Below are 22,534 nucleotides of genomic sequence, written 5' to 3' on the forward strand. Positions count from 1 at the left end.
CAAAGAGCATAGTAGTCAGGATATTGCTGGAAGAGGATGATGGAAACAAAAGGTCCAGGGTAGGGATGCAGTGAACTGTGAGAGATGATCATGTTTATATTTAGGATATGGGGGAAATGAGTAATCTGGGGAGAAGTAACAGACGTGGAGGCACATGGTGGGCCGAGGATGCTTTTCTGTGTTGGACGTAAATTCGTGTTCCTGAAACATGGTCTGAAGCCCTCTTATGTTCAGAATCAATTTGGGGGCTTGTCAAAAATGCAGATTTCTGGGATGTACCCACAGACTTACAGAATTATTCCTTGGTGTGAAGACTCTGAATGTGTATCTGTTATTTCCCAGGATGGTTCTTGTACCTTCAAAAGTCTGAAAGTCACTCCCAGTGCAGCGTAACTGATTGGACCTTGCATTGAGCTCAGCTAAGCAGTGATGTCTTGGGGTGATGTTCCGCTGAGGTTTGGGTGTACACGTGGTGCCTTTAGGGGAGGGACCAGAGGAATATCTAGGTTTTGTGAGGTCTAAAGCTTAAATAATTTGTGGGGCTGTTTTAAGGGGAAAAAAAACTAAAAAATAAGAAACATATACTCAAATTAAAGACACAACTATGTATTAAGAATGAGAAAGTTTTAAAAGCTGACATACCATAAAATCCAGAAATATAATGTTAATCATTTCATTAACTGACATATTTTTCATACAGTTTTGTTTGCATATCCTTTGATGGCCTCTTCATATGACAGCTACTTGACACTGTCATTTTCTGTATAGACAATAGAAGGATAATTGTGTCCTATGACAATTTCAATAATACTTAGTTTTTTAAAAATTACTGATGGTCGTGAAGCAAAAAAAAGCATGCAACTTTACGTGCAGATTGCAGACACACGGTGCACATGACCTGAGAACACAAGAATTCTGATTAATCCTATTTTCCATGATTCCCCCAGTAAAAGAAAAACTGTGGAACATTTATTTTATATGCTGCATTGAGTGTATTCTTGACTGGAGAGAATCTCTGTTTTGACTCAGTATCAGTGAGAATTGAATTCTACACTTGGAATCTTATGTAACTGGTAACTTAAAAAAATTTCAAACAGCCCCAGTAATCACGTATTTCTGGTGCTGGCCATCATAGGACATGTAAACACTGTGTTGTGTCCTTGGGTCCTGTACGTTCATGACATCATGCTTGGTGAGTTGGTGCCAAGGGTGAAAGATTTCCTGGAAGACAGCCCTGCACCAGGAGAGCTGGTGATAATGTAACTCTACAGGGAAGTGTCTGCAAACCGTATAAATATGTATCGTTGTACCCAAACTATGTGAACCCCAATTCAGCTTCCTCTTGGTTGGACCTCCAAAATGTTTGTAAATCCTCCAGAGCTACCCAGCCTAAAGGGAGGTTGAAAAACACAGGGTCTTAGCTAATTGCAATTAAAACATCTTACCTGAGTTGATTTTACAAAAATGTATGACGCTGTTAACATACTACCAGGGCCACGTCCAGGACCAGGAAAGTTCAGTTTCACCCTGCACAGCAAACTTCACCTGGGAAGGGCCAAAAAGAAACACAGGTTGCAGATTGTCTTTCCTCTTATTGTTGTTATTATTTCAGCATGTTTCAGTTTTTGGTTAGAATAATGCATGTATCTAGCATATCTACATTTTCTTTTTCCAAGCAGAATTATTGATAACAGATGTCCCCATTGCGTTATTGTTGATCTGGCAACACTTTCTAGTATAATCATTTCTATAAAATAGCTCACTCCTTTCCCCCTTCCTTCCCTCCTTCCTTGAATTGCAGACTGGAATGTTTTGTTTTATGTGACTTCTAAAGTAGGCAGGGGGCACAGGGGGATACAAGAGCCTTCACGACGTACAGAATAGGCCACGACACCGTATATCAGAGGACCCGCATTCTGATCCCTGCTCAGGTTCCGATTCCCTATGTGACTTGGAAGGTCCCTACTTCCCCTTCCTGGCTTTCGGCTCCTTGGCTGATCAGTAAACGTGGGCTGGGGGAGGCAAAGTCAGTGGTTTCCAGGAGTCCAGAGGTTCTGCAGAGGTGCCTCAAGGGTGGCCAAACCCTCTTTAAGCAGAGGAGCTCTGCTGTTTTGCTGTTTTATATGTGCTAGAATTCATTTCAAGATTTTTATCTCGAAACGATTGTATTATGGGGGAGAAACATGAAGGCCATTCTTTTTTGGTAAGTTGTCCCAAATGCTTGGAATGACTGGGGAGCTTTGTGATGATTCCAGTTCCATTGGAGAGCTCAGAATTTTATTTTATATATGTTAAGAGTTCTTTTTGGGTGGGGAGAGGGTATAGCTCAGTGGTAGAGTGCATGCCTAACATGTGTGAGATCCTGGGTTCAATCCCCAGTACCTCCATTAAAATAAACAAACAAACCTAATTACCCACCCCCCAAAAAATGTAAGGAAAATAATTTTTCTTTTGTGTTTTTTTTTGGGGGGGAGGGTGGTAATTAGGCTTATTTATTTTTAGAGGAGGTACTGGGGATTGAACCCAGGACCTCCTGCATGCTGTGCATGCTAAGCACGCACTCTATCACTGAGCTACATGCTGCCCCAAAGAATTTTTCTTTTGGATTCTGCTGCATAGTCATTGTTGAGAGACATTGTTCTAGATCAGTGGTTTGCAACAGCTTAGGATTTAGATCTATGCTTTAGGATTACCTGGGGGAGCTTTTAAAAATTCTGATGCCTGGGTCCTACCTTGAGATGATTATTTAGTTGCCCTGAGTGTAGATGCTTTTAAAAGCTCTCCAGGTAGCTCTGTTGTGCATCAGAATGGCGAACCCCTTGTGGAGATAATCACTGTGTTTGGTCAAGTTCTAACAATCTGTGGGGAAAAAAAATCATGTGTGATATTCATATCCACAGCTTCATAAATATTTATTGAACATGTCATTTCCGTTTTATAGCTGAGTTATGTCAGGCTCCCCCCCCCCCCCCCTTGGTTGGGGCAGATGTCAGAGAAAAGGCACCTGGGGTGGTGGCAGCAACTCTAGCTTCTGAACACTTGTGTGTCAAGAATTTCTCGCTGTTCCTCACACCACAGGGGTCAGAGACCACTAGTCTTGCCCTTGCTCTGCCACAAGCCCCGCTGTCATCCCCAAGTAGGTCACCTTCTCTGGTCTTAATGTTACTGAGTCCAAACTCCTGCTCACCACACAACAGGCCAGTAAATCAGGAGATGAGGTGTTGGGGCAAAGAATAATGACTTTATTCAGAAAACCGGCAGACCAAGAAGGTGGCCGACTAACGTCCTGGAGAACCATCTCCCCCAAGTCAGAATTCAGGCTCCTTTTGTACTAATAAGGGGATGGGGTGTGGTTGCTTGTTGCAAACTTCTTGGTGTCAGAAGCCTTTGTCTTGCAGCTGTCCACGTGGGTCAGGTCATGGTGTCCCTGCAAACCTCCAACAAGACAAATGTTATTTTCTCTTCTGCAACTTTTTTTTATCTTTATATCAACAGGCAAGTGTTATATACTCTTAAAGGTCAGAGCCTTGAGAACGGGCTGTCCTGTATAGTTCAGATTATAAGCAACATTCTTTTACAAAAGGTGCAGAACTAGCACGACTAAGCCCAGGAAACAGAGCACAGGCTTAGAGACAAAGGAACAAGATCCAGTATGGACTCAGATTATGTTAAATCAGCAGACTCATAAAGTTAGTTGATTAGAATCAAAGGACCATGCAAATAGGATTCTAAGATTTTGTAATGGTTTCTTTGATTTACAGAATATGATTTCACGGAAAATAAAGGCCTACTCTCCTTCAGACTTGTAAGACCTTTTTTTGCCCTCTTGTCATTGATCTTGCTGTGTGAGAAGCCAGCGAGAGATGACATTGTTGTGTTCCCGTGTTGTAACAACACAGCCCTGATCCACGGAGTTGGAAGGAGCTGCGTCAGACGACTGAGACCCTTTCATCGTGTGGAGTGCACTGCTTGGTTGGGAACCTGGTGCTCTGAGCCTGCAGTGGAAATTTGCAAGGATACAAACAAGAACTTCCCCCTGGGGTTTGTCTTGGATTTTTCTAAACCCCCAGATGGCAGTACATTTCATCGTAGATGGGAAATCATTCATTTGCTCATCATTCACGCAGTCACTTTTTCGCTTAGTCATTCCACACACACATATTTAAACCCATACTCGTCGTAAGGCCTGATTTTGGCGCTAAGATAGTGTTGAGAATAAGGTAGCTTTTAGATAGGTTTTAACTGAGCATTTCAGTTGGCCTTAAGTAAGAACTCACATGGTTTTTCAAAAGGAATTCCACTGATGCCTAAAGGCCATGAATTCTCTGGAGAATGCTTAGATCTTACGTGTATATTTTAATGATTATATAAAAACCATGAGATAATTATATTCTGAACCATCTGGAAGATGACCTAATAACCACGGGTATGATTTTAGGACCTACATTTTTGTCTGTCACTGTGGTCCCTTTGGCGCAGCATTATCACTGATGTAATTGCTGTTGACTGAAAGATGAAAATAAACAGAGACAGGCCTTATTCCTAAAGAATGCAGTACGCCTACATGAGGGCCAACTGAAGTAAAAGTCCCAAAATAAAGGCTGGGCAGTAACTCGAGTGGAGAAAAGCAGTCGGGGCCATGTTGTCACATGGTTCACAGCAGAGTTAGGGATGCTGTGCAAAAGCCCTCGGTACCACTGTATCCTGTTAAGTTTTGCAAAGCATCATTCTTTCCAGTAGTCATTTGTTTCCCATTTTGATTGATATGCATTGGTGGCTTTGTTTGTATTTAATTGCAAAATTTGTTTTGGTTGGAGAATTTCATGGAAGTGACACATTTATTTAGATCTGTGTCGGCACCTCATTAGCAGTGCTAGTATAAAGATAATTCCTGTCAACAGCAGGGGTTGGGGAAAGCTTCCTTACTTTAAAGGGGACTGGCATATCACTTAATATTGGCAAATATTTTTTTCTAATTTATCTTACTCTGCTGTAATCGCTGTTAAACTAGTTCATCCCTCCCATTAGCCTGCAAGCTCTTGGCAGGCATGTTCACACCTTACTTCCCTTTGAGGCTCTTTTATGTTTATTAAACGAGTAGAGTTGGTAACAATTAGAATTGTCGAACTTACAAGGGCTACTTGAAAGGATAGTGAGATCTCTGTCAAGGGAGGCATTTAAGCACAGGCTGTCACTTTATGAAGATCCCTGCATCCAGTGAGGCTTAGTCTTTGTGACCATCAGTACCACTTTGAACTCTGGAATGGATGGAAGAGCAAAAATTGCCCTGATTTTTGCTCACAGAATGATTGTATTTGAGATCATTTTACCCCCTACCTCAGTTGCCTAAATAGTGTTAGTACAATACCATGATGAACTGCTGAGGTTAATTTATTTTCTCAGGTGAATTCTAAATGTGACCCTCAGGACTTTGAGTGCCTTCCTCAGAGAAATGTTGGAATTCTAAGAATCACTTGGGCAATGATCCCCTAAGGGCCCCTCTCCTCCCATGGGATGTATGTTGCTGTCTCAGTGCGTCATGAGGGATGTCTGCATAGAACGAGAGAGCAAATCAAGCATCCAAGGGGCCACTTTTGTCCAGAGGAAATAGATTTTCAGAATTGTCAGGAGGATGGAAACATACTGACAGCAGTCGGCTGTATCTCTTCATCAGTTGATTTTTCCCCCCATTCTTCCTTTCTCTCTCTCTCTCTCTCTCTCTCTCTCTCAGCAGTTTAACGTGCTCCTCTCTCGCCCCATCTATTTCAGATGCCTCAGGAACAGTACACACACCACCGCAGCGCCATGCCCAGCTCTGAGGGGCCACAGGTTTACAAAGTGGGGATTTACGGCTGGCGGAAAAGATGCCTCTACTTCTTTGTCCTTCTCCTGATGATTTTAATCCTGGTGAACCTGGCCATGACCATCTGGATTCTCAAAGTCATGAACTTCACAATTGTAAGTCAAACCACACGGCTTGCTTTCACTCTCCTTGGGGGAAGGGAAAGCAGGGGGCAAGAAGAGGGAGTGTGGAAAATGAGGGTAGCAAGAGCCCAAATAACCTGCAATTTGGTGTTTTGTTGAAAAAAACATTGCTGTTCAGGTCACTTGAGGGAATTGACTTCTTTCAGATCTCAGTTCTTCTGAGGCTGCTAATCCGACTCTGAGACATTTACCTCCTGTACGACCCGTCGCATATGGTTTCCCTCCATTTTGATAACCGTGTTTCTGTATCCTGCAGTTTAAGCACTTTGAGTAAATAAATGCAGAGAGAGACGTGGGATAAATTCAAAGCAGTACATTTTTCCCAAATTTTAGTTGTGATGAAGAAAGGTTTGTGAGGAAGAGGGTTGATACCATTGGAGCAAAATTCATCCTTGGAGCTTATCTAAGACTTTGCATGGTTAGTTGAGAGTCTCCTTGACTTTCAGGAGGGTATTTCTCTGTGCCACTGCCTGTGTAGGATGGAAATGAGAGGAGCGTCGCCGTGTATCATTGTTTCGGGATTTGGGTTGATGCTTCTTTGAGGAAGGTCTCGCTGTTGGTATCTTGGGCCACTACACAGATTGAACATTTGCTTGTTGAAGTTCATATGAAAAGAGCATCCTGGCAAAGTGATTTCTGGAGTTATTCTGAGGTTTTTCCCTAGAGCTTTTCAAGAGATCATAGCCATGTAAATAATGGCACTTATTAGTGAAGGCATAGCGGGCAGTGATCTGCTGCCCTGAAAATACTTTCTTCTTGTGACGTCAGAGGTAAGTAACTAGACTGGTAACAAAAACAACTGTCATTTATAAGGAAATTTGACCATAATACCATTAGCAGTCAGATGTGAAAATCCAAAATAAGATAGTGGGAATTTGCTGCTTCTGACACCCTGTGTGTAGACGTATCCTCTTGCCTTTTCTCAGGCCGCTTCTTCTGCTTGGGCTGCTTGGCTCCATCTTCCCTGCCCAGTAAAACCCCTCCTCTATGCTCCTGGAACTCCATTTCTGTATTTATTATTGTACTTGTCATGCCAGACAGTTTCTACGTGTGCTTCCCAGGCAGAGGGAACTTTGAGAATAGCAAGGGCATCTCTTCTCTGTGGGCCTTCATCCATCACTCATGGGAGGAGCTATTGGTCCTTGACTTGGGAGGACTCTGTAAACCAAGGTGAGAAACAGTGCATCAGAATGGCTCACTTTTTAACATTTGCAGCTAACACTAGGAAACTGAGCTTCTGTTTGTGGTGATAAGCCTAAAAGATGATACAGGTCCATTTCCATGAGATTGTAGGGGTCCCAGATAATATGTTCTCGAATGTTGGAGCACATTAGCTTCTACCTCTGAATCCGAATCAGTAAACACTTTTTGAACTTGGACCTCCTTTCTTTATAGACAAGCAAAATTCAGGGGAGAGCTAAGCAGGAGAGAGAATGATGTGATCAGATTTGGAGTCTAGATACCCGATCAGGCGAGGATGCACTAAGATGGAGAGTTTCTCAGAGCCGAAGGCTCAAAAAGGTGTCCTGAATTTTGATCTTAAGTCCAAGGGACCATCGTTGTCATGGGTTGATATACATGTTCTGTTGTGTTTTTTTTTTTGTATTTCAAAAACTTTAAAGTAGAAAAACTCCTGTATTGTGATGTAAAACAGGAGAAGACCAAAGCTAGGGCAGTAGAATGGAGACTAAAGATTCAAAAGACATTTGAAAGATGGAATTGACACAGCTCAAGTACCGCATGGATAGCAGAGCTGAGGGATTGAAAGACAGTCTGGAACACTCCCAGTTTCTGGCTGCTGAGATGGTTCAATGGTGGGGCCAAAGGGAAAAAAAAAAAAACAAGATAGAATTTGTTACCTTCCTACTGGGACTTAGCTGGGACTCATGTATCCCCCCTAATACCCTGTATGGGGTTAATTTTTTTTTTTTTTTTTTACCTAGTTGGGCATGAAATTAATTTCTAGAACCTGAAAGATTTGAGGGTGAGTGTGGAGCAGAATATGACCTCAAACCTTGATAAGTCTGATATTACTCACATATGGCTTCCAGTGTGTGCTTTATCTGGCAGGCTTAATAAAGAGAGGTCTGCTGCACAAATGTCTGCTGAGTGGCAATTGACTCTGAGTGTACACGAGCTTGGGGAGCAATATGACATTAAGGTAATAATCTATACAAAATAGGCCATTTCCTGTAGTTAACTAAATTGATTGCCAAAGTTGAGAGTTCTTAAAGCTTTACCAAACCAAGTACTTACTGAGGTAAGAAGAATACCATTATTAGCCGTAATTGGTGCTTTATAATAGTAACGCATTTGAGCAAATAGAGCTGAAGTGCCAGAAAATTGGTCTTTCCCTGGGTGTTAAAAGCATATTCTCCATCAATCATAGTACAATACATATCCTTTTAGAATTATAATTCTATTCCACAAATAATAATTTACCAACATTGGAGATTTTGGAAAAGAGTGAGGTATGAACCAATGTTACATTGGAGAGTGTGGAGTCAAAGAGGAAAGAGAGCAAGAAATCAGTGAGATGACAGTGAAGCCCTTTATGCGAAGATTTAAAACTGTTGTCAATAGGAAAGAGTGATTATTTTTGCAAACCTGGAATGTTGAATAATTTGGGACCTGGAAAAGCTCACACTATAATCAAGCCCTCTGAGTCATAACAAACCAGGAGAATGATGTCATCTGAAGGCATTCCTGAGGACTTGGCAATTTATCCAAGATGGGATATCCAGAATTTTGCTTTGTTGTCAGATTTGTATTCAGTGCCGTCCCCAAGGGTGTATGCTGAAAGAGCCCTTCCATTATAACAGTCTGGACAAACATCCAACCAAGTTGTCTTTGTCCCGGCTATAAATCAGAAGAAAAATTATTTTTCTCTTCTCTGCTTTTAGCAGAATATTCTGGCACTCATTATTAGGCAGGACAGCAAGCTTACACTTCTCTCCATTATTTTCCCCTACATGGAGGAGTGTTTACCTATGCTGTCAAAAGCTGTAGGTTAAGCCGTCTTAGTTTATCACATACTGTGCAGGGCCAGGGAACTAGTATTGTCTGTTCTGCACTAGTCACTGAGCTTGGCAGTTTAAAAAAAGAAAAACAAACTCCCATTTAATTTGCCAAACAACCCTACAAATTAAGTATTATTTTTTTTCCACTTTGGTAAAATAAAACCCAAGGCCCAGAGAAGTTGAGTGACTTGTTAAAAGACACACAGCTAGTAAATAAAGGGTCAGATGCTTGACTTCAAAGTCCACCCATTTCCACCACACCATACTTCTTCCCACTAACAGCTATGATGATCTGGCTTTTCAACAAAACTCTGAAGCTGCCAAAATGGTTGATCATCTTTGTTACCCACTCTGTCATCCAATCACAAATTTCCCTCCCATCCAAGATACCTACTGACCTTTTCTGCCTAGGGTAGTTCCTTATAGTTCTCAATGTTCATTCTTTAACCCAGGGGTCTCTGCACTACAGCTGGTGAACCTCTCCCTTTACTGCCTCCACCTTTTGTTCTAGCCCCTTGTTATGTTTATGTCAACATTTCATTTAAACTTAATGATGCTCTCTCTGTCAGACGCTGGTGTGAAGACTCAGTGAGCTAATGCATGTCGGCAACAGAAAGCCATGGGGGGCTCCGCACCACAGTGCAGTGGTTGAAGGCCCAGAGTCTGGACACAGATACTCATCTGAGTTCTGCTACTTACTTGGCAAATTCCTCAACCTTTTTGCACTGCAATATCCTGGAGTAATAGTAGCTACCTATTCATAGGACTGTTGTGCAGAGTGAATGAAGTGATTTGATGCATGGAAAGTGCTTACAACAGAGCCTAGCACGTTGTAGTTGCTTTACGTTAATGTTTGCCGTCATCACATCATTGTCATCATCGTCATTTATTGAAATCTCATCTTGTACCCTTGCAATTTATAAGTACTATCTGACTTAATCCTTATGCAGATGGGTATTATTATGATACGAGTTTCACAGGGGAGGAAGGAAACTCAATAACTTGATTTGGGATCAAACAGCTAAAAAGTGGCATGAGCAGAGATTAAAATCCAAGCAGGCTGACTCAGGCGCTTCGTGTATTAACCAGTGTGACACATGGTGGGGCAGTGCGGAAAGCCCTAGCGTGAGTGTCGGGGAACTCATGAACTCCATGAACTCCATCACCTTTTCCTTCTGGGGCTCAGTGTAGAAATTAATGCACCGAAGCAGGTATTCTTTAGGACTGAAAGGCATCTTCCTGTTTGAACTCTACCATTTTGTCTTTCGAGCCTTGCCTTGACCATGTGAGATCTCACTCTGTAGAGGGCTGCCACTCCTGCCAGTGCATTCCAGCAGCCCAGTCCAAGTAACTTGGCCTCAAAGACCTCCCACAGTACTGCAGTATTGATCATCTACACTGTCATTGACAAGTGGTTATTAAGTGGCAAAACTTAAAAGGATTGGAAGTTATCAATAGGTGGCATGATCTTACTTAGTCCAGTGAGTGTGAAATCCCTCGCTGCTAGACGAGAGGAATCTTAGGAGTCCCCTGTGCAGAGATCCTCATTTTGCAGATGCCTGAACCAAAGTAGACGGCGAGGTTGCCTGACCCAGCTTCAGCATCCCAGCATGCTGGGAACCTCTCTGGAGCAGGGATGACTTTCTATTCATCTTTGTAGCCATGGCCCATTGTCTGGTGTGCAGCCAGCTTTCAATATGTATTTGGTAATTGTCAAATGCTTTTGACAGTTTTGTGCAGACCACGTACATGAGACAATGGATATCAAGTACCTGATCAGTACTGGGCCCATGATAGGTCCTTGATAAAGTACAGCTCTCTCTACCTGTGTTTAATAGATCCCCTAACTTCTATTTCTCTTTCCATTCATTAAAATGACAAAATCCAAACCACTGTTTCTTATGATGATCTAATAAATGAATGTCCAATTGTTTAATAAAAACCTAGACAGAACTGACTGGATAGTTTTCCTATATAACCCTCATAAAGACCCTATGAGGTAGGCACCACTATTACCCTTATTTTACAAATGAGGACGAGGAGGCTCCAAGAAGTGCAGTAACTTGCCCAAGGCGGTGCCGTCAGTGAGCGATGGAGCCGGGATTGGGTCGCAGGGAGCCTGGCACCAGAGCCCATGCTCTTAATCAGTACACTATCCTGCCCATTTTCCAAGGGCTATTTTTCATGAAGACAAATTGCATTTGTTCAGTGCAATGTCTAAAACATGATTTATTTACCCCAAAGTAAGATAAAGATCCACAGAGGGTCAGAGGAAGGCATTCTAATACTTGTAAATTGGACACCTTGTAAAACAGTAAAAGCCAGAGAGAACGGCTGGCGTGTTCCATAACTCAGAGCACTGACACATCATCCGTTCGGAGAAGGCTCAAGGATTGTGACCCGGTCAAACTCGCTCAAGTGGAGGGGAGTGAGGAGACATGTGCCGAGGGTTGGGAGGGGGGTCTCCTGGGTGCACGGATGGGCCTCAGAGTCATGGGACCCAGAGCACTGTCAGGACCCTGGGCCACTCTGGGGAGCCTCACCCTCTGGCTTTCCTGGACCCCTTGGCCCTGGTCTCGCCCTGGAGCCTCGGCTTCTGTTTGCCTTCCAAGGTCCCCCTCCCTGTGTTGTGCTACCAGGTATCTCCCCGCCTTGATCCAGGTCTCCTGCATCCTGGGAACTTCAACATGTGTGTGCCTTTTTCTTTTTCTTTCTTTCTTTTTTTTTCTTTGCAGCTATGAACTGCATTATTCTTTTTTTCTTAACTGAAGTATAGTCAGTTTACATTGGTGTATCAATTTCTGGTGTACAGCATAATAGTTCATTCATACATATACATATAAAGGTTTATTTTCATACTCTTTTTCATTATAGGTTACTACGAGAAATTGCATGTAGTTCCCTGTGCTGTACAGTATAAACTTGTTGTTTATCTATTTTGTATGTACTAGTTAGTATCTGCAAACCTCAAGCTCTCAATTTATCCCTTCCCACCTCCTTTCCCCTCTGGTAACCATAAATTTGTTTTCTATATCTGGGAGTCTGTCTTTGTTTTGTAAATAAATTCATTTGTCTTTTTTTTTTTCTATTTAAATTCCACATATAAGTGATATCATAGGTATTTTTCTTTCTCTTTCTGGCTTACTTCACCTGGAACGACAGTCTCCAGGTCCATCCATGTTGCTGCAAATGGCATTACAGCAGTCGCACACCCGGGCATATATCCAGAGGGAACTTTAGTTCAAAAAGACACATGCACCCCAGTGTTCATAGCGTCACTGTTTACAATAGCCAAAACATGGAAGCAATCCAAATGTCCTTCAACAGATGACTGGATAAAGAAGTTGTGTATTTATGCAGTGGAAAACTGCTCAGTATGCACGTGCCGTTGACCTTTTCTCAGTAATGACCTTTCCCTTTCCCACCTCTCCCAGCTGGAGTCTCTTGTTGATACCCAGGGGAAATCCCAGAGAGGGAACTGCACTGGCTCAGCAGAGTTTACACATCATGTCGTACTTGCTTGGGTGCCCGTCAACCATGTGTGATGCCTGATCAGTAGTGGCCAGAGAGGGGGAGGTCATGTAGTCAGAGTCCTGGCCCCTGAGCATCCAGGCCGGGACTTCCTTCCCATGAGGTCAGAAATTCACTTGCAACTCGTCTCTACATTTGATCTGCCATAAACATTACCCTTCTGAAGCTTTTCTCTAATTTCTCTCTCTCTCTTTTTTTCATGGAAGTCCACCCAGATTAAGCTCATAACTCCCTTTTGTGTTTGCTGTACCTGGTGTCATGCAGTGAGGGGACAGGTAGTACTGGGTTTTTTAAAATACTTTCCTGGTTCCCCTATGGAGACAGTAACCCTCAACTGTCCATCTTCATATGCACAGCTTTAAATAGCTCGCTTAGCATATAGTAGGTACTTAAAATGTTTATTGAATAAATGACTGGGAAAAATTATGAATAGCCCGTCACTTTAAATTAAAATGTGTAAAGATGGGTTAATAGGGCTTTATATGGCTTTTAAATTGAAGTATTAGTTGATTTATTAAGGTAGACAGGTCATAAATGAGATGAGTGCTTGAATTTGATTATGAACAGGTATTTTTAATAGAGACACTCCCTCCTGTGTATCGACTACCGGCTACATTTTAATTACATGAGAAGGAAGTGTGAAATAGAGTAGAAGCAGGCGACGTCATCCTCATTAATACACAGATTTGCTCAGCAAATGAGAGAAAATGATATTATTGGCTTTAGTTACACTTTTCATTTAACACTGTTAATGAATATGGTGTGTGTGTGTGTGTGTTTGTAGCATGTGATTCAGCTTGGAGGCCAGCTTCACTTGGGAACTTGGAAAGCCTTTTTCTGTTGAGAACACTGTGCCTCCAGCTCTCAGTGCTCTGTCTCTTGTGGTCCCTTTTTCATCCATTAGCGCAAATTCATCAAGCTGAAAAATTGCCAACGTGCTACTTTTAAGGCGGCATGAAAATTGTAATGCAGAAAAACAAAGGACAAAAACAGTCCTGGGATATGTGTCTGTAATGTCCTCTTCGGTCTGAAGCTCACTGCATTTTATACCTCTCCAAAAATGCAAATCATCAAGGATGATCTTGGTCACTGTAATCGTTGCAGAATAAACCATGCCTGGTACAAATTTGTACAATTTATTGGGCACATTTGCTTCAATTCAGTTCGTATTTCTTAAGCACACTGTTTGTGCAGTACATTGCGGTTTGTCTGGTCATTTAAGATTATAGTCAAGGAAGTCCTGTACTTTAATAGATCATAATTTACTAGGCAGAAGGAAACATGAGTCATTTTAATATGTTCTGCAAATGACAAATCTTTTAAGAGAGTATAAAAGAAGAAATTAGTTGGTGGTGAGGGTATAGCTCAGTGGTAAAGCGCGTGCTTAGCATGCATGAGGTCCTGGGTTCCATCCCCAGCACCTCCATTAAAAATAAATAAATACATAAACATAATTACCTCTTGCTCCCACCCCGCCCCCCAAAAGAAGAAATTAGCTAGAGCTGGAAGGCACTGGAAGACTTCTTGAGTTGAGTCTCAGAGGATGGATATGGCCTTTGAATGGTGTTTAAAGCTGAGAAATTAGCCTGATGGTAAAGCCTGAGGTTTTAAACTCGGTTGGGACATCCCAGACACTCTGGTTCCAGTGTTGAGAACCCAGGCCTCTGGAGACAAAGGGTGGGGAGGAGAAAGAGAAAAGTTGGAGCTGATGCTAGTAAAATTCAACAGAATGCAAATTTTAGATGCTCTTGAGAGGTCGAAGTGAGAAACTTGAGTTCCAGTTATAAACATGACTGGGCAACATTAGACTATTATTAATCATGACCTTTCCCACTTACTATCATTTTCATATACTCAAAATTCACTTTTTTATGATTCTAGAGTTGAGAAAAATAAAGAATGCCAGAAAATCTCCCTGGAAGTATTTCTGTCTTCTTAAATCACACATAGCCACTCACTCATAGGATTTTTAGGTTTTTTCGGTCACGCAGCTGTGAACTCTGAAGGACTCTGAGAAATCGGAAGTTGTCTTCACAGCTTGGCCATCTCCCCACTCTTACTGAGGCATTATGCAATCGTAAGAGTGAAGTTCCACATCCCAAGGGGCGTATTACCACCAGAAGCTGGAGGAGCAGTCCTTCCAGGGCAGACAGGGGTTTATTCAGACTGTAAAAGAGATGCAGTAGTAAATATGAGCTTTTGCAGGTCACTTGGATTGCCTGGGTCACCAGGTAGGAGTTCTAAGTTCAGAGAGGCTTTGTAAGTATTTGGTCTAGAATGGCATTGTCCAATATGGTATTAAAATTAAGTAACATTAACAATTCAGTTCCTCGGTCACACTAGCCATATCACAGTCAATAGCTATGTGGGGTTACTAGCTGCCTTCATGAACAGAGCAGACAGAAAACACTGCCGTCATAGCAGAAAGCAGGTCTGTAATCTGCTAGCTGACCTCTTAGCTTGGTCTTGGAGAGCATGCGGAGTGAACATGGGCGAGGCAGTTTTTCATTTCCCTCCACAGAACAATTTTTGCCTTTCCTTTCTGTGCCCTGGGCAGTTTTTAAGACCTGGAACCAATGGATTAAGGTAGGAAAGCAAACAAAACAACTCAGTGTAACGGATGATAGAGAAGAAAGGTTCTTATAATCCGATGAACAGATGGCCCAGCAGAACTACATTTATAGCAGCTTTGTTCCTTTTCCTCACGCCCTCCTCCGTCTCCTCTCCTCTCAGTATTCCCACTCGGGTAGGTAGTCAGACTGTGATACATCTTTCTTCTTGCCCGTGAGGGACAAGGTGGACCTTTGATTGGTGAAGAGCTGTATTGAGCGGGGCAGGTCAGGGACCACTTCTGAGCCTCAGTCTCTGAACCTGTAAAAGATGCAGTTTGACCAAATGATCTGTAAGGTCCTTGACAGCTCATCTAGTTTCTGTGTCTAATTGAAGGATCCTCCCATACTCTTTGACTCAGAATGAGAGAGACTGAATCTTTTTTTTTTCCCCTCTAACAGTGTATGTGTGTGTACATGTGTTTGCTTACACTCTTTATTTAGTCAAAAATCCAGGATGCTAAAAGCTAGGAAATAGAGCTCATTTGCTGTATTTTTTTATGTTTGATCTTAACCCATTCAGTTATTTAATGAGTAATGAGCCTTCCTATCCATTGCTGTACAACCCCCCCCCCCCAGAACTTAGTGGCTTAATATAACAGGAGTCTCCATTTAGAGTGGAGCTCAGTGGGAATAGCTTCCCTCTGCCCCCTGATGTCATCACCTGAGCTGGAGAGACTCCAAGGCTGGGGTTGGCTCAACACTTGGGGCTACAATCATTTAGAGGCACGCTTACTTACATGTGTGAGCAGTTGATGCTGGGATCTCTGCAGCCTCCACATGGCCCTTCCATGCAGGCTAATTTGGGCAACCTGTCCGCGTAGTGTCTGAATTTCAGAATGCGTGTTCCACTTAAATGAGGTAGAGGTGCCTAATGCCGTCATGACCTAGACTCAGAAGGCAGGTTGCATTACTCCTGCGCTCAGTTGATGAAGACAGACACAAAATCTGTCTAGATTCAGGGGAAAGGCACACAGACCCCCTCTACCTGGGGGAGTTACACAGTTCTGGAGGAGCTTGTAGGACGGGAGGTTTTTGTGGGTTGAATGGCAGCCCCCAAAAGATACATCCTTGGCTTAATCCCTGGAACCTGTAAATGGTACGTTATTTGGCCTTATGTAGGTTAAGGATCTTGAGGTGAGGATATCATCTTGGATTATCTAGTTGGGCCCTAAATGCAAAGACAGTTGTCTCTATAAGCATCAGGTAGAGACAGATTTGATAAAGAGGAGGAGCAGGCGGTATGGCCATAGAGGCGGAGGCTGAAGTGACTTGGACACAAAGAATGCCCACAGCCTCTGGAAGATGGAAAAGGCAAAGAAGGGATGCCCCCCCAGGCCCCCCTGGGGGAGTGGAGCCCTGCAGCCTCCTTGATTTCAGACTTCAGGCTTCCAGAAATGGGAGAGGATGAATTTCTGTTGTTTTAAGCCATCATTCTGTGGTCATTTGTATGGCCGCTACAGGAACTAATACACAGATAGGGTTCTGGTCATCTTTGGAAAGGACGGATTCATCCCCGTTTAGGATGGTTCAAATTTTGGGGTTTTTTCTGGAGGTTTATTTGTTTGAATCAAGATTGAAATAAGACCCACGCAGTGTAATTGGCTGACATATCTCTTAAATATCTTTTAGTCTTAAAATGTATCCTCTTTTCTTTTTTTTTTTTTTTTTAGTAAACTTTATTCTTTCAGAGCAGTTTCAGGTTCATAGCAGGATTGAGCAGAAAATACAGAGTTGGCACATAGCCGTCCCCACCCACATAGATATACTCCCCTACCCTCAGCATCCCTCATCAGTGTGGCACATTTGGTACAGTCAGTGAACCAACATGGATATATTATTATCATCCAAAGCCCATAGTTTACATTAGGGTTCACTCTTGATGTTGTACATTCTATGGGTTTTGATAAATGCATAATGACATGTAGCCACCACTATAGTAGCATACAGAATAATTTCATTGCTCTAAAAATCCCTTGTGCTCCATCTATTCATCCCTCCCTCCCTCTCTCTCCCCAGACCTTTGGAAACCACAATCTTTCTATTGTTTCTGTATCTGTGCCTTTTCCTGAACGTGATTTGGTTGGAATCGTATAGTTTGTAGCCTTTTCAGACTGGCTTCTTTTCATCTAGTAATATGTCTTTTAAATTTCTTCCATGTCTTTCATGGCTTGATAGTTTGTTTTTTTTTTTTACTGCACATATATTTTTTAATTTACATATATGTGCTATTCATTGTTTCTAAGAACGTTTAGAGCTTTAGCTTTTTAAACTTACATAGTTATCAAAGGAATAAAGCCAATGTTGCAAGAGTGACATGCGTTCAGTAGCTCGAATTTCAAATTCAGCTCTTTTCCACAGGCTAGAGATACTGGGTCTGATCCTGTCTCATGGTGCTGGGCTGTAGCTCCCAGCTGGTGTGGGTAACCACCAGGGTGAACATCCAGTTCACTTACAACCATCCTGTACCTATACAGCCGTTCTGGTTTTCACTTTCAGTACAGTATCCAATGCATTACATGAGATAATTCCATACTTTATTATAAAATAGGTTTTGTGTTAGATGATTCTGCCCAACTGTAGGCTAGTGTAAGTGTCTTGAGCACGTTTAAGATTGGCTGGGCTAAGTCGTGATGTTCAGCAGCTTAGATAAGTTAAATGCATTTTCAGTTTAAGGTATTTTCAAGAGATGGTGGGTTTTCAGATTATAACCCCATTGTGAGTCGAGAAAGATCTATACAGTCTGCGCAGCAACAGCACCACCCACTGCCGCTGGCCGTACAGGTACCGCACGTTGTACCGAGCCCGGTGCCGAGTGCCCACCTGTGTTCTCGCATACTGCGTGCGGCGACCCTGCGAGGGGGTCCTGTTACCTCCCCTTTATCTGCAAGGAGGCTGAACCACAGAGAGCTTGCTCAAGCTGCCCAGCTTCTTCAGCTAGTAAGTGATGGCGTCAGTCTATATCGTGGATGTCTGTACACGTATATGTGCAGGTACACAAGTATGTCTAACTTGAACATTTATGCTGTTGACTTTCTTCAGATACGGTGACTGCCCAAAAAATAAATGTGTCGTAACCAGTAATGTATTTACTTGCAGAATTTCCAGTGGCTCTGAGGGTCATTGTGTAGCCAGGAGTAACGAGGACTGGGCATTTTAAAACTACTTGAGTGCTGGTTCAGTCCTTGACGACTTAAGCAGTTTTAGCTGCATGAATATTTTAAGGAGTTACACTAACTACAGAATTGGCGCCTGTGTTATAAGAATCATAGTTTGGTTGCCTTTTGAATTATTTTTCTGCCTTCACTAAGCCACATGTGAATAATCTAGCTAAAAAACAAATTTTTTTGATACATAAAAAGTGAAATAATAGGAAAAAAAAAAGTTCTCACTAGGAACATAGCTTTTCTTTTTAATGGGGGAAACCTAACCAGAATGCTTGTACAGATAAAATTATGTGCTTTAGCCAGCTTTATTAGTGGAAAACTTCTTAGTGTCTTTTAACATTTGATTCGCTGATGGTGGGTGCTCTGTGTTTACTGTTATAGGGTGAATGGTAAGTGGAACTTGGGGTCAGTTTAAGCCTTTTCCAGGGGAAAGCAGTACAGTAGAGCACTGAGTCATTTAATAGCCATTTACTAAGTATCCAGTGTGAACAGACAGCGTGATAAGAGCCCTGATGTGTGGTTCCCTCCACAAAAAACTAACAGTTCAAAAAAAAAAAAAACCAATATCATTATCATCACCATGTCAGCAAAGTCATCACCTTATTTCAACGAGCATTTTTAGGTGCTCCGACATACCAAGAGACACAATTAAAGAGCACAGAATTCCACTCCATCCTCATACCAGCCTTCAGGTTTGTAAAAGTTCTTGGCACCTTCGAAAGTTGGTTCATGTCTGTTGCATTATGTGATTCTCTACAAACACACCCATGGTGAGACATGGCAGGGATAATTTGATTTTACCCTTTTGATTGAAGGGGCAGCAGTGGATGAGTGATCTGCTTAAGGTCTCATGCCTAATAAGTAGAGCAGTCAACCTCCCAATTTTAGAATAAGTAAGAAAGAACAATGAGCAATTGAGCTCCGCAGCAAATGCCTTTTGCAGATTCAAGCCAATCACTGAGCCAACGTCTGTGGGATATGTGGTAAAAGACTGGGCACATTCTTGTCCCTTAGCTGGCCATCATATTCTGGTTGGCCAGTCGAAGAGGGTTTTGACCTTTAGTACACCCACTTAATTGGCCACTATAGGTAGCATGTTTTCTCTCTCTGACAGATCTCTTAACTCCAAGATTAAAAAAAGGAAGCACTCTTCCTAAGATCCACAGAGAGAGGGGAATAATCATTTGGGCCGTTCACTTGTTCACTCACTGGGTTAAACCCACTTTGTGCGACACATAGTTGTTTGCTGTTTTGGAAATTCGCATAAGCAATTTCAGACATTCACAACTGAAACCTGTGTTGCAGTTCTTGGCTTGGAGGGTTTCCTGAGAGCAGGGATAATTTGTCTTGTTCATTTACTGGTGGAGAGCCTTGGCCTTCTGATTTTTGTGGTTTTCTTAGAAAAATAATTTCCTGGCACCAATTAAGTGAATGAATGGTTTCTATTTGAAACCTTCAACTCTTCAAGTCCCGTGCTACTCTGGTTAGTATCCAGGACAGCTAATGAATGAGTAACGGGCATTCACTCAACAGGTATTTGCTGAGTTCTTCCTGTGGGCCAAGCACTGGACGAGGTGCTGGAGGTACAACAGGGAACAGAAGTAACCGCAGCCCCTCCTCTGAGAGCTTACTGTCTAGTGAGGGGACGTAGTCATGTGATCAAACAAGTACATGGGAAAACGCTGCCATGATAAGGCGATGCTGCAAGAACTTGTGAAGGGTGATTTGGTACAAAGGGGGGGCTTCCAAGACATGGTGATGGTACAAATACTAAAAGTGAAATGGAACAAAGGAAAAAGAGATGACGGCAATCTAGTAATGTATGTGGATCTTTAGAAAATCTGATAACAGTAGTTTCCTCTGTGAAGGGAGTTGGGCAGTGGTGGGAGGTGGGATGGTAAGGCAGGCGGGAGCCAGTGGAAGTCAACTTTTCCTTGTTTGACCATCTTCTATTGCCTTTTCGCTTGAAGAATGTACTTATGTAATACTTGTGAGATTCAGAAAAGTAATAATGAGCTAAAAGGAGAAAAAAAGAAGAAAAATCATAAATAGAAAAGAAATAAGGATGTCTCAGGACAGCTGCTTTCTTTGAGGACCATTTGGCTACATCATGGTTGAATTAGGGACCTCATCTGTAAGGATGAATACGGACTGTAATTCCCACGTGTAATACAAATACTTCCTGCATTAGAAAAGGGAGGTTGTTTACAGTAAGTCTTTTGCTTTTTCCATTGGCACCTACTGAATTTGGCTACTCACAGGTCCCCTAAAGGCAGCATTTGCATGTATTATTGTCGTTGGTAGAATGACTTGTACTGAGAGCTTATTCTATGCCAGACATGGTACTGAGCCCCTAACATGGAGTTTATTATTTAATCACTATAACAAACCTAAAAGACGGATCCTATAATTATCCCCCTTTCCCAGATGAGTAAACTGAGGCTTAGAAGAACGATCCAGTCCCTCCTCCCATAGTTGCAGTAAATGGCAGAGCTGGGATATGGAGGGAAACTGAACCCTGAGCTTCTAACAGCTCTGCCATACACCCTCTCACAATACTCTGCAGGCTGAGAGGTCAAGGTCTTCATTCCTCAGAGCCTCAGTCCCCATGCTGGGGCATTACTGGGATGGTTCAAAGAGTCAGCAGCAGGGCACGTGGAGAACACTGATAGTCTGCAGTCTCCCTGTGATGATTTCTAGACCTTCTAAGTGCACGCACATTAGGATGAATACTTCTTACTCCCAGCTGGTAGTGTACCTCCTACAGAATATACCGAGAAATTGTTTTCTCTTTGTGTTTTCTAATGGGACTTATTGATTCTCTTCTCTCATGTTGGACAAATCACTTACTGAATTTAAAGAGGTTCGGAGACCTCACTGCCGGCAGACTTAATTACGCCGGAGCACATCCTCTCAGTCTAGACTGCCCAGCTTCTTGGCTCATTTTCTGCCATGCTCTCATTGTCCAGAGTTCTGAAGCCGTGGTGCCAACTGATGCTTTGGAAGGATCCTGATGTATGAAAAAATGTGATGTCAGAGAAGGAGGAGGTATGATTAACAGGCTTTAGAGAAGACAGACCTGGGTTCCAACCTCAACTCTGCTACTGTTGAGCCAGGTGTTATTGGAAAAGTAGCTTAACTTCTTTGAGCTTTGGTTTACTCATTTCTAGTAATGGGATTCATAATATGTGCTGTGCAGAGTTGTGTTCAAGATTGGAGCCAACCAGAAAGTAGAGCGTGGTGGACACCCAGTGAATGCTTATTACTATTATTGTTGTCAACTTGAATGCTTGGAGAGTTGCCCTTCAAAGAAGAGAAAAGGATTCAATTGCTAAAATTCAGCACAGGGTCACAAGCTCACTTTTAAATGAATGACTAATGCAATCTTGAAAGCATATTTCATTTGGGTGTGGCTGAAAAATCACCCCAGCTACAAGAACTGTATCACTCCATTATTTTTTTCCAACACATTATTGCTGATTCAACTTGAAACAGAACTGTGTGAAACACAGGAAACAATAAAGCCTATAAAGAAGCCAATACTAAATAAACGAAATAATTGTGTATTGTGGTATGTCCTCCGATGGAAGTAAAGAGAGAGATGTGACAGCGTATAACAGGGCATGGCTCGCTTCAGACCCAGATCAGCATACATGTCTCTGGAGAGGTGAAGTTTAGCAGGAGCCTGAAGAATGGATTGAGGCAGCCAAAGATTGCAGACTTAGAGAAGAGCAAGTTCAAAGGCCCCAGTGGGGAGAAGGCAGGGTGTAGGTAGTCTCCTGTGGTGGTGAGAAGAGGGAGTTGCTCTTTGGTACTCATAGGAGGAAGAAACGCTCCTAAGAGGCAGTGAGGGAACAACACACTTGCACTTGGCACCCAGCTCTGTCCTCTGTCATTTACGAGAAGCCATTTGACCTTTAATGGTTTGTTCTTGATGTGTGTGATTTGATGCTCACGTAAGTTAGTTCAAAAGCCTTGCCCTTTTGGAAGCCCCATGCCTATAGCTGGTTCATTCAAAGCCAGTATCCCTATCTGTCAGGCAGACTGATTGTCCAAATGCCCTGGAAATATTGGAGATGGTGTGATGGCTGTTAACCTTATTGGCTGGCCCCTGAGATGGCAACATTGTAGAAAATTTTTCAGTAAAGGATGCATTGGAGAGCAATGTATGAATATACATTCCATTTGGGTTTTTTGCAGAGTCCATAGCAATCTTAAAGTA

At 42.4% G+C, this 22,534-nt stretch overlaps 1 protein-coding gene and 1 non-coding gene across 7 annotated transcripts in view; both read left to right on the top strand.

Annotated features, from left to right (window-relative positions):
* Window positions 1–22,534, top strand: part of SGCD (sarcoglycan delta) — an 841,450-nt gene that overhangs the window by 492,939 nt on the left and 325,977 nt on the right. For 5 of the 6 annotated variants that reach the window (XM_032477185.1, XM_014552116.2, XM_032477187.1 and 2 more), the window contains one exon: window positions 5,770–5,958. In XM_032477185.1, coding sequence (XP_032333076.1) covers window positions 5,770–5,958 — 189 coding nt within the window. Of the gene's footprint in view, window positions 1–3,761; window positions 4,042–5,769; window positions 5,959–22,534 lie in introns of all 6 variants that reach the window. The other variant, XM_032477186.1, reaches the window with a different exon arrangement.
* On the top strand, window positions 2,316–2,387 carry TRNAV-AAC. Its single transcript has one exon. It is a non-coding gene; the product is annotated as a tRNA-Val (tRNA).

This window comes from Camelus ferus, chromosome 3 (genome assembly GCF_009834535.1).
Source record: "Camelus ferus isolate YT-003-E chromosome 3, BCGSAC_Cfer_1.0, whole genome shotgun sequence".
Classification (NCBI taxonomy): domain Eukaryota; kingdom Metazoa; phylum Chordata; class Mammalia; order Artiodactyla; family Camelidae; genus Camelus; species Camelus ferus.